The 11,743-nt window shown below is 48.6% G+C and overlaps 2 protein-coding genes across 3 annotated transcripts; both read left to right on the top strand.

Moving 5' to 3' along the window:
* The first annotated feature begins 662 nt into the window (after positions 1 to 662).
* On the top strand, positions 663 to 4,122 carry PFDN5 (prefoldin subunit 5). 2 transcript variants are annotated; one of them, XM_068971254.1, is made up of 6 exons: positions 663 to 745; positions 953 to 1,055; positions 1,356 to 1,387; positions 2,493 to 2,567; positions 2,656 to 2,761; positions 3,936 to 4,122. In XM_068971254.1, exons 1-6 carry the CDS (start codon positions 674 to 676, stop codon positions 4,010 to 4,012), a joined length of 465 nt encoding a protein of 154 aa, XP_068827355.1. In that variant the 5' UTR covers positions 663 to 673; the 3' UTR covers positions 4,013 to 4,122. The 2 variants fall into 2 exon arrangements, with proteins under 2 accessions (XP_068827355.1, XP_068827356.1); XM_068971255.1 differs by lacking the exons at positions 953 to 1,055; positions 1,356 to 1,387 and having other exon boundaries at positions 674 to 745.
* A 624-nt stretch (positions 4,123 to 4,746) lies between these two features.
* Positions 4,747 to 11,636, top strand: MYG1 (MYG1 exonuclease). The gene is made up of 7 exons (XM_068970324.1): positions 4,747 to 4,962; positions 5,143 to 5,255; positions 7,785 to 7,944; positions 10,586 to 10,738; positions 10,864 to 10,986; positions 11,104 to 11,285; positions 11,438 to 11,636. The coding sequence occupies exons 1-7, from the start codon at positions 4,747 to 4,749 to the stop codon at positions 11,634 to 11,636; spliced, it is 1,146 nt and encodes a 381-aa protein (XP_068826425.1).
* The last annotated feature ends 107 nt before the right edge of the window (positions 11,637 to 11,743 follow it).

Genomic DNA, 11,743 nt, shown 5'->3' with positions numbered 1-11,743 from the left:
AGCATCCCTTTCATAATGCTACTGTCCCCCCGTCCCTTGCTCCTAGAACTTCCCAAGCTTCTTCCTTGCCTGTTGTCACCAGGTTTATATCACCGCTGTGGTTATGGTGTTGCGCGGGTTTTCTCTAGTGGCAGGGAGTAGGGGCTACACTTCATAGTGGGTGTGTGGACTTATTTCGGTGGCTTCTCTTGTTGCCGAGCACAGGCTCTAGGCGCCCAGGCTTCAGTAGCTGCCCCTTGCAGGAGCTGTGCTCAGCAGTTGCTGCACAAGGGGCTTTGTTGATCCTTGGCATGTAGGATCTTCCCGCACCAGGGATGGAACCCCTTTCCCTTGCATTGGCAGGCGGATTCGTAACCACTGGACCACCAGGGAAGTCCCAAGGCCTGAGTAAGATTAAGTTTCTTGAGCATAAGAATCCTGTTAGAACTTGATTATGCGAGGCTTGGGATATTTTGTGAAAAGAAAACGCCGCAGCCCTTTCTATTCCATGGGAAGTCACGCCGAAGATTCCGTACCCTCCGCCCCGCCGCGAGCTTCCTTCTCTTCTGGGTTGAAGGACCATAGAGACGTCTAGCGCTGCAAGGCCTCCAGGCGTAGCCATCGAGATACGCAGAGGACGGCTAGAGCGTTGCTCTCCCGGAGGGCTTCCGCTTCATAAGCCCTCCTTCCCAACATGGCGCAGTCGGTTAACATCACCGAGCTGAATCTGCCGCAGCTAGAAATGCTCAAGAACCAACTGGACCAGGTGGGGATAGGCTCCGAAAGCACCCCTTTCCCGCCTCACTTCCCTCCCCCCCCCAGCGCGTACTTCCTTGCCCCCCACTCTTCCCCTCTTGGGGAGAATTCCCTTCCCAGGCGAAACCCCCACCCCGTCCCAGGACCCGCCCCTTCTCTGGCAGTGCCCGCTTCTCCCGCGAGCCCCCACCCTGACCCTTATTCCTGTTCTCTGTAGGAGGTGGAGTTCTTGTCCACGTCCATTGCCCAGCTCAAGGTGGTTCAGACCAAGTATGTGGAAGCCAAGGACTGTCTGAACGTGCTGAAGAAAAACAACGAGGGTACGGGGTAGGCGTGCGAAGGGAACCTGGGAGATGTGGCCAGCCGGCTTCTCTTCCCGCCTCCTAGTCCAGTTTTCTTACCTGAGACGAGAGAGCAGTCCATTACGTATTGTATACCGCTGCAGGAGCCCTTTGCATGTTGCTTATCTAGAGTTGAAATGTCCAGGACATTTTTCTGCTCCTGTTGCCTCTATTTTCGTCCTTTTCGTATAGTTTTCGGGCGCCGTGCCGCTTCGAAACTCCCTTTAAAAGTTGGAGCTGCCAACCTTCCCCACATGTTTGTCTTCATTGCTTTCACAGGTAAAGAATTACTTGTCCCACTGACGAGTTCTGTATCCTTTCCGCAGGAGCCTTTTCCCTGCCCTCTCGTTTTCTCCCTCACACTTAACAACCTTCAAAAAAGGCCGGGAGATTTTGATTATTCCAGAGTGCCTAGATGGTTCTGAGACTGCTGTTAACACAAGCTTAGCTCTGCTGTCTAACCTAAGGCCAGCAACTAATTAATGCTTGGTGAGCACCCAGGTGTATGCGTTTAGAATTGAGGTGTGATTATTTCCCTTTGCTCTCTGAGGATATAACCTAGTAGGGAGGTAGAACTGGTGGTTTACATTTTTACTGTAACTTAGAAAACATAAGCAATAGAAGAATAGAGGATTTGGAAACAAAGGGGTTGGTTCTGTTTATTAATCCTCAATTTCAGTTTAATTATGGCTCTTATTCCTAACTGTTGTTACTAAGAAACCTGGATTATGTCTTACCTGTTGAATCTTGTATTTGAGTAAGTTATGGCAATAGGGCACCCATAAGCTACCTGAGAATGGACAGGCTGAAAAGGAAACACAGGAATAGCAGCATAGTAGGGATTACTTAAATAATCAACATTAAATCCATCAGGAATTAGCTAATTCATGTCTGGGAGTGTTAAAGAGAAAGTGAGGCTGGCTTTTCACTCTATTACTCAACAGCAGCAGGAAAGAATTATCCTCTTTTGTCATTCTAATGATCTATCTATCATTCTAATTGCTCTAATATCTAGTCTTTCTGGAAGGAATAATGGTAAGAATAGTAAGAACTGCTTGCAGGATGGCAGATGAGATCAGAACAAGATCAGCACATGTGATTTTTCTCCATAAGGAACCAGCTTCCCTGTCTCTCCTCATGTGGAGTTTGTAGGCCTTCAGATGTGCCTTATAGCTTATTCCTTTTAAATTTTTCTTTTCTTTTTTTTGACTCCATGACTCGTGGGATCTTAGTTCCCCTGCCAGGGATTGAACCCAAGCCCCAGCAGTAAAAGCAGTGACTCCTAGCGACTGGACCTCCAGGGAATTCCTGCCTCCGTTTTTTAGAAAAGGAGGGTGTTGGTAGGTCAAGCTGAACTAGCTGACAGGGAATCATGACTCATACTGGGCTAGTTTTCCCTTAATCCTTGCTTCTCAGATGTATGTCCCCGGGAAGCTACATGATGTGGAACATGTGCTTATCGACGTGGGAACTGGCTACTATGTAGAGAAGGTGAGTAGAAGGGAAGGTAAGAATGCATCTCTGAGGGGGAGGGCTAGCGTGCAGAATGGGTCACCTCTCATTCACTCTGACCTTGCAGTCAGCTGAGGATGCCAAGGACTTCTTCAAGAGGAAGATAGACTTCCTTACCAAGCAAATGGAAAAAATCCAGCCAGCTCTGCAGGAGAAGCACGCCATGAAACAGGGTAAGCTTGGCCTTGGACACCTCTTCAGACCCTTTCTGCCTCCATAATAACAAACAGGGATTGCAGTGTGAACCATGGGAGGGAGTATCCCCTTTGCTGGATTAAAACTGTGGTTTTCTGTTTGGTATCTTGATGCATTACCCCTTAGATTCTGTGTCTAACATACCCACTACCTTTGGTGCTTGAGAAATTTAGAGAAAGGAAATCATGTGTTTTTGTGTTTGAGTTCCTATTTAATGGGGATGGAATGAGGGAGCAGGTGCATGTAAATGAATACACAGCAAAGAAATACAGCCTTAACTAGCCAACTACTAGCAGTTGTAGCCCTGGCTGCATATTAGAATCACCCAGATAGTTTAAAAAGAAAACCTGGGCGACTCCAAACCAACTACAGTTGACCCTTGAACAACGTGAGAGTTAGGGGTGCCAAACCTTGGTGAAGTGGAAGAAAATCTGCATATAATTTATAGTCTGCCCCTCTGTATCCTCGGTTTCAAGTTTGCAGATTCAACCAATTGTGGATCATGTCGTACTATAGTATTTAGTACTGGGGGGAAAAAAACATGTAAGTGGACCCACACAGTTCAAACAGGTATTGTTCAAGGATCAACTGTGAATCAGTAGGGTGAGATTCCAGAGAACAGTGTTTGTTTGTTTGTTTTTAAAGCTCCCTGTGTGATATACAGTCAGGATTAAGAACCACTGTTCTAAAAGCAAACATCTTTTCCACATTATTAATTTCTGGATATATGTGACTCATTTGAAACTGTATTTTGTTCGTTTTTATATCCCAGTGGTTCTCATATTATTCTCATATGAGCTTCCCTGGTGGCTCAGAAAGTAAAGAATCCACCTGCAATACGGGAGACCTGGGTTGGGAAGAGCCTTTGAGGAAGGAAATGGCAACCCACTCCAATATTCTTGCCTGGAGAATCCCCATGGACAGAGGAGCTGCTCTGTCCATGGGGTCTCTAAGAGTCAGACATGACTGAGTGACTTTCACATCTCATGTTATTGACAATTTAGATTCTAAATTGGTGTTGTGTTTGCCCTCTACAGTGAATCTCTGTGTTGAAAGTTAAATAACTGTAGTAATCTACCTGTCAATTTTCCTTAACTCTGAGCTGTCCCCTTTAGCTCCTGCCCAGGGTCTGACTCTTCTTTTATTCCACAGCTGTCATGGAGATGATGAGCCAGAAGATTCAGCAGCTCACAACCCTGGGAGCAGCTCAGGCTACTGCCAAGGCCTGAGAGCTTGTTTCAGAAATGGGGCAGAGGGTGCCTGCTTCCGGGGCCTGGGACTTTGTGGATGTGGTTTCCTGGAATGGGGAAAGAAGAGGGTCTGTGTTTAATGCTAATAAATGAGCCAACTGGGCAGAGTGGTGGTCTTTTCTTGCATTAGGCAAGGGACTAGTGAGGAGGTGGGAGGGCAGTGTTAAGAGGGTGTGCCCCTGCCCAGAACCTGATAAGCAGGAGTGATGCAGTGCTCATCTTGGGGGCTTCACTTGGGAATCTGTGAGGAACTGGAGTCAAAATTCAGTGCTGGTGATACAGGATGCTCAGGGCTGGTGCACTGCAATGACCCAGAGGGATGGTATGGGGAGGGGGATTCAGGATGGGGAACACGTGTACACCCTTGGCAGATTCATGTTGATGTATGGCAAAACCAATACAATATTGTAAAGTAATTAGCCTCCAATTAAATTAAAAATAAGTGAACTGTGGTATAGAAATTTGAGAAGATGGAAAATGCCATCAAAAAGCTTCAAGGTATGATCTCTCAGCATTGTTTCTAATGCAACTTTGGGCACCAGGTAGCAAAGCAGTGGTCCAGCCCTGGGTAAAATAAAAGCAATAATAATTTAAAAAAATGCAATGCTGGTGCGCGGCCCGTTGCCATAGGAACAGCTGGCAGCCGGAAGTGGGGCTGCGCAGGCGCTTCCCCTTCCGGGTCGGCGCCCTTACTGACTCGTGGAGAAAGCTGCATGGGCCACCGCTTCCTGCGCGGTTTCCTCCCTGTGCTGTTGCCGCCGCCACCGCTCCGGAGCCCGCATCTCAAGCTCAGCCTGGAGCCTGTCCCACCTTCCAAACGACCCCGCAGCCACCTCATGGCCCCGCCCCGAATCGGGACGCACAACGGCACCTTCCACTGCGATGAGGCGCTGGCGTGCGCGTTGCTGCGCCTCCTGCCGGAGTACCGGGTAGGTACAGGCCGCGCGAACTGACCCGGGGGCTGCCGCCAAATCTTCGGGGTGGACCGCGTCCTCCTAGAGGTGTCCCGCCCGAGCACCCCTCTCCCCTCCTCTGCTCCTTGGAAGCCCGACATTAATCCCCTACCCGTGCGACCCTGGCAACCCCCTCACCTCCTGTGTCCCCTGCAGGATGCAGAGATCGTGCGGACCCGAGACCCCGAGAAACTGGCTGCTTGTGACATCGTGGTAGACGTGGGTGGCGAGTACGACCCTCAGAGACACCGATATGACCATCACCAGAGGTGAGGACTCACTACCATTCCCTTAATTTTCTCAGTGCCCCAGGCCACTGCCGTGGTTCTTGTCAGCGAAGGGAACCGCCTCATCGTTGAATCCCATGGGACTGCAGTCTCCCATGCTTCCAGTGCTCCACCTACTCTGCACCCATCTAGGTGGCTTTGTGCTTCGCTGAGCCCTCGCGTCTGCCGTGGCCTGCCTTGGTCACCCCCGGGGCCCTTCCCGATTCACTTCCTTCTTTGGCTCCGCCAGGCTTTTCTCCCAGCAGCCTTATCGTTACCTCACTGAATACCCCAGCAGAGATTAATCCATTCCTGTGCCCTTGCTGCCCTACCTCAGGCTGCTGGGCCCACGTGATTGTGGCAGGTGGTGAGTGTGTGCTGTCTTCTACGTCATTGACACTCTACCCCTGGGAAATCGTTCTGGCCGAGAGGCCAGAATCCCCAGTACCTCTCCAATCCTTTTCCCTCGCCTCAAGCCCCTACCTCATCAAACTTTCTCAGTGAGTGATCCTGTCTCTCTTCTTTCAAAAGAAATTGAGCTTTTCCTGCGGGTACTTCCTCAGTTTCTCCCTCCTGAATCAACTCCCTCTTTCCAATTCAGGAAACCCATCTGTTTGCCCCTTTTCCAATGTATCACTTCCTGCTCTGGGACTCTATATCAGCGTTTCTACTTCTTATCTGAAGAAAGAAACTCTGTTTACGCATCTCCCATCTTGAAAACAAAGGACTGAAAAAAAACCCATAACCCCCTCCCTCACATACACCTCGCTGTTTAAAATGGTTATCTCTGGGGTATCATGAGGATATTTGAAGTCTGTTTCTCTCTTTCTCTCTCTCCTTCCCTCCCTATCTTTCTCTTTTATTTAAGTATACATATTACTTTTCATTAGTGATGTGGAGAGGGAATGCTCCCAGTGTGTACAACCTAATCTCACCCTCACTTCTCAGGCATTCTTCAAAAGAAGAGCTGACCCTGGCTCCACATTTCTTTCAGTTCATTCCTTTTATCCATCCTATCATTCATTCAGCCGGGTCTTTTCCAATCTCTCTACTGGAAATGCTGGTGGAAAGGGCACCAGTGACCTCAATGCCAGACTCAGGTTGCTGGTTGAGGGTTAACTGACTGACCTGTCACCTTAACCCTCTCACCTTAACTGACTTCTTTGTGGCACTTGATGTAATTGACTGCTTCCTTTTTCTGGTAATTTTATATACTTAAAAAAAAATTGTGCCATTTTTGACATGTAAAACAATATATTTAATATTTCTGGAATATAAAACATAAAATGAACACCGAAGAACTGATCTCCCAGCTGAAGAAATAGACCATTATCATTATCTTAGCACCTGTACCTGTGTGCCTCTTCCTCATCCCAACCCCACCTCCCCAAGAGTAAGCAACATCCTGAATTTTGTGTTCATCATGTCCTTGCTTGCTCTTGTGTACAGTTTAGCACTTATGTCTTATCTGTTTGCATCAACTATTTAGTTTTGCTTCTTCCTGAATCTTTTCTGGGACATTTTTATTAGTCTTTGTACCTTATGAGTATTTTATAGGTACTTTTGTGTTTACTTAATATTTAATAATAAAAGTCATTAGAACGAAAAAATGAGCTTCCTTGGTGATTCCACTGGACTGGTATTTAGAAATTAGAGCTGTGGTTTCTACTGTTCTAACAACTATCATACCATTTCCGTGCCCTCTGTCGCAAGGCTGTTCAAGTCCCTGCCTTCCTCACTCACCCAGCACATTGCAGGTGATCTTGGATCGCTTCTCCATGCTGGCTGGCACAACGCACTTTCTGACATGCTCCGGCCTGCTTAAAGTCTCTCGGTGGCTCCTCCTTACCTACAGATAAACTTCAAACTCTGAAGCGTAGAATTCAAGGCCTGCCCTGGTCCAACTCCTGCTTTATCTTTTGCCTCTCATTCCTCATCCCAAGCTGCTTTCTTGCAGATGCATGGATACCTCTCTCTTAGGCATTATACATGTTGTTCCCGCTACTTGGAATGCCTTTTCTCCTTCCCCCTGTATGTGTCTGGCACACACCCACTAATTCACCTTCCAAGAATGACCTGAAGGTTCTCCTGAGCGCTTTCCTCTCCTGAGCCCTTGTTTATAACCAGCTGGAGCATTCCTTTGGTTGCTCATGTGAGTGTGCGTGGGGGGCTGTGTGTGGCCATGTGTCCCCATGTGTCCCTGTCCGTGTGCCTTAGGAAGATAAACTTGAAGGCAGGGACAGAGTCTTAGTTTTTTTCATCTCTGATGTTTACAACAAAGTCTGGGCATCTTGTAAGCACTGAGTTAATCCTTGTCAAATGACATCTGAGCCACAGGGAAGCCCAGTGGATGCATGGGGGCTCCAAACTCAAGTCCGTGTTAACCCCCGAGGACAAGCCAAAGCCTCCCCAGCCAGGCTTTGTCCCAGTCCCCACGGTGTTCCCCAGCCTCCCCACCGCGCTGTGCCTGCACCTGCACACGCTGGGTGAGCCGGGGCGGTTGGCGCTAGCGCCCCTCCCTGTGCTCCTCAGGTCTTTCACAGAGACCATGAGCTCCCTGTCCCCTGGGAAGCCTTGGCAGACCAAGCTGAGCAGTGCGGGACTCATCTATCTGCACTTCGGGCACAAGCTGCTGGCCCAGTTGCTGGGCGCTAGCGAAGAGGACGGCATGGTGGGCACCCTCTATGACAAGGTGGGGACCCAAGGACAGAGATGCCCCCCATGTGCGTCTCCACCCCGTGGGCCAGAGCGACACTCACAACCACGCTCAGGTCAGGGTTCCTGACCTGTGCTGGCCCACCGCCCTCTCGCTCAGTCAAGCCCGTCTTCTCGCAGGGGGATGGGTAATCTCTCCTGCCTCCGTTCTCGGGTGGTTGTGAGACATGGATGAGGTAATGAAAACTGTAAAGCATGCCCTGACACACATAAAAACAGTTGTTCAGCAGCTTGGTAGTGGACCAGGCTGCCTGTGTTTGGCAGCATGTGACTAAGGTGCTGGCTGGCCTGAAGGTGGAGGGCGGCAAAGGCACAGTGAGTTGGGAAACTGGCAAGGGTTTGATTATGAAAACCTCTTCAGGTTCCACCAGCCCCCCCTGCAGGCAGTTCAGGTGCCTGTGGTTGGGGAAGCAACAAGGGCTAATGGCCCTGGCATGCACGTTGGATCCATGATTCTGAGGTCAGCTACTTGACCCTGCTCCTGTGAAGTTCACAAGTCAAAGTTCAGATGCAGTCAACTCTGTCTTTTGCAGATGGGCTGTTGAGTTCAGTTCTCTGTCTCGGCTTGTCTGTCTCCTCTGTGACACAGCATTAGTATGATCCAAAAAAGTTGAATAAATGTGAATGTTTAAATTGGAGCTTCTGGAATAGGTTTTAGACTGCTTGGGTCAATCTTCCCTTCTACTGCTGAGGGGTTTCTAAGCAACTGAACTAAATTATACCCAAGGTTTTGTTTCTGGTGTACTACATGGTGATTCACAATTTTTAAAGATTATACTCCACTTACAGTTATTATAGAATATTGGCTATATTCCATGTGCTATAAAATATTTTCTTGTAGCTTATTTTAAGCATGTTCTTTTTTTTTAATGTTTATTAATTTTTTTGGCTGTGCTGGGTCTTAGTTGTGGCATGTGGGATCTAGTTCCCCAACCAGGGATCAAACCCAGACAGACCCCCTGCATTGGGAGCTTGGAGTCTCAGCCACTGGATCACGGGGGAAATGCTATTTTATTTTACATATAGTAGTTTGTACCTTTTAACCCAACCCCATCTTGCTCCTATCTTCCCTCCTCCGATTGGTAGCCACTAATTTGTTCTGTCTGTGAGTTTGTTATTGTTATATTCACTAGTTTTTTAGATTCCACATATAACTGATACACAGTATTTGTCTTTCTGTGACTTATTTTACTAAACATAATACCCTACAAGTCCATCCATGTTGTCGCAAATGGCAATTTTTCATTTTCATTTATGGCTAAGTCATATTGTTGTGTACCACATCTTTATCCACTTATCTGCTGATGGACACTTAGGTTGCTTTCACACCTTGCCTATTGCAAATAATGCTGCTGTGAACATTGAGGTGCATGTATCTTTTTGAATTAGTGTTTTTGTTTGTTTCAGATAAATACCCAGGAGTAGAATTGCTGGGTCATATGATAGTTCTATTTTTAACTTCTTGAGGAACTTCCGTACTGTTTTCCACAGTGACTGCACTAATCTACATTCCCATCAACAGTGTACAAGGGTTCCCTTTTCTCCACATCCTCACCAACATGTGTTCCTTGTGGTATTTTTGATGATAGCCACTCTGACAAGTGTGATATAATATCTCAATTGCGGTTTAATTTGCATTTCTCTGATAATCAGTAATGTTGATGGCCTTTTGGCCATCTGTAGATCTTTGGGAAAATATCCAGTTCTGCCTATTCTTCAGCTGGGTTGTTAGGTTTTGGTGTTAAGTTATATGAGCTGTTTTGTGTTTTTGTTTCTTTAACATTCATTATTTATTTATATTGTAAGTACAGAATCTTAGTGATTGGACCACCAGGGAAGTCCGAGCTGTTGGTATGTTTTGGATATTAAAATTACACCCAAGTTTTAACTGAGCCTCAGGTTGGGGGTTCAGACCAATTGGTGCTGGGCAAAGAGGAGATTCTTTTCCAGCTCTCCCTGAGTAGCACTTTTTCTACATACCACAGATGTGTCTAAATGTAGGCCTATTTTGTAAGGCAGTTTTGCATTAAATACTGATATCCCATGTCCTTTTCTACCCCCAGACTCTTGAGGCATCCTACCATTTCTTTAGGCTCAGGAGATGCCATTGGTACATCAGGGGCTTCCCCGGGACCACAGTCCAGCCCTTGATGTCTAGTACTCATCTTCTCCCACTTGATGGGTATGCTTGATCAGACCCTCCAGTAGCTCAATAAGTGGATCAGTGACTAGCCTGCTCAGCCCACCTGGACATTTACCTGCCCTCGGCCATGAGGATCCACCCCACAGAGCCCATCATGGAACTCAAGACCTTCCTTGTTCAGAACACAGCAGCTCCCTCCCCACACATGCTGGCCTTGGCTTTGGCTTTGAGCTGTAGTAGAGTGAGCACTGGATCAGAAATCAGGTGATCTGAATTCAGCCCTAGCGCTGTATGATCTCTGCCATTTAGGAAGTTGCTGAACTCCGCAATTCCCCCTCTCGTCGTCCAAGTAATGTTGGGAGATCCTTGCAGGATCCTTGTGAAGATTAAAGACTGTATCTGTATACATGTTGAGATCTATAAAGCTTTATGCAAATAGTCAGTGCCCTCCAGAGCCCTTCTACTGCTGCCTTAGATGTATGAAAACTTCGTGGAGGAAGTGGATGCGGTGGACAATGGGATTTCCCAGTGGGAGGAGGGAGAGCCTCGGTACCTGCTGACCACCACGCTGAGCGCCAGGGTTGCTCGGCTTAATCCCACTTGGAACCAGCCCAACCAAGACACTGAGGTAAGGAGGGCCTGGGGAAAAGAGGCTGAGGTGTATGAAAACCAGGGGAGGAAGTGAGTGGGCTTGGCCTCTTCAGCCCTAGCAGAGTTAGAAGTTCGGGCCAGCACCATGGTTCTCATTTCCAGGCTGGGTTCAAGCGTGCAATGGACCTGGTTCGAGAGGAGTTCCTTCAGAGACTAGATTTCTACCAGAACAGCTGGCTGCCAGCGCGGGCCCTGGTGGAAGAGGCCCTGGCCAAGAGGTTCCAGGTATGGGCCTGGGAGGAGGCACTGTGGCCCTGGAGAGTACGTGCTGGCAGGCTGCTGGCCTGTTGGGGCTCGTGCTCCTATCCTGAGCCTTCTGTCCCGGCTCCACTTCCTCTGCAGGTGGACCCAAGCGGGGAGATAATAGAACTGGAAAAGGGTGGCTGCCCCTGGAAGGAGCACCTCTATCAGCTGGAATCAGGGCTGTCCCCCGCAGGGACCATCGCCTTCGTTATCTACACAGACCAGGCTGGACAGTGGCGGGTGCAGTGTGTGCCTAAGGAGCCCCATTCGTTCCAGAGCAGGTGAGGGCCTAGGGGTCCACCCTGCAGCCCTTCAGGCATGTTTCACCCCCATCAGAGGAGGCAGCCACTAACCTAGGCCTCTGCTCCCCCTCTCCCAGTTCCTCACAACCTCCATTTGCCCCCACCAACTCCCTCTTTCTGCTCACTCGTAGGCTGCCCCTGCTAGAGCCATGGCGGGGTCTTCGGGATGAGGCCCTGGACCAGATCAGTGGAATTCCTGGCTGCATCTTTGTCCATGCCAGCGGCTTCATTGGTGGGCACCGTACCCGAGAGGGTGCCCTGAGCATGGCCCGTGCCACCTTGGCCCAGCGCCCAGCACCTATGCCTACCCCAAATCCCCTAGTCCAATAAAACTCCCATCTCATGCTGACCAAATAGTGTTCTATTACTGCTCTGCACTATTCTGGGAGCTTAAATTTGGGGAAAGTGCAACATGTATTACGTGCCAGAGCTGGTGC

This window comes from Capricornis sumatraensis, chromosome 4 (assembly GCF_032405125.1).
Source record: "Capricornis sumatraensis isolate serow.1 chromosome 4, serow.2, whole genome shotgun sequence".
In the NCBI taxonomy this organism is placed as follows: Eukaryota; Metazoa; Chordata; class Mammalia; order Artiodactyla; family Bovidae; genus Capricornis; species Capricornis sumatraensis.
The sequence above is the reverse complement of the archived record's forward strand: the minus strand, read 5'-3'. Positions and strand labels throughout refer to the sequence as shown.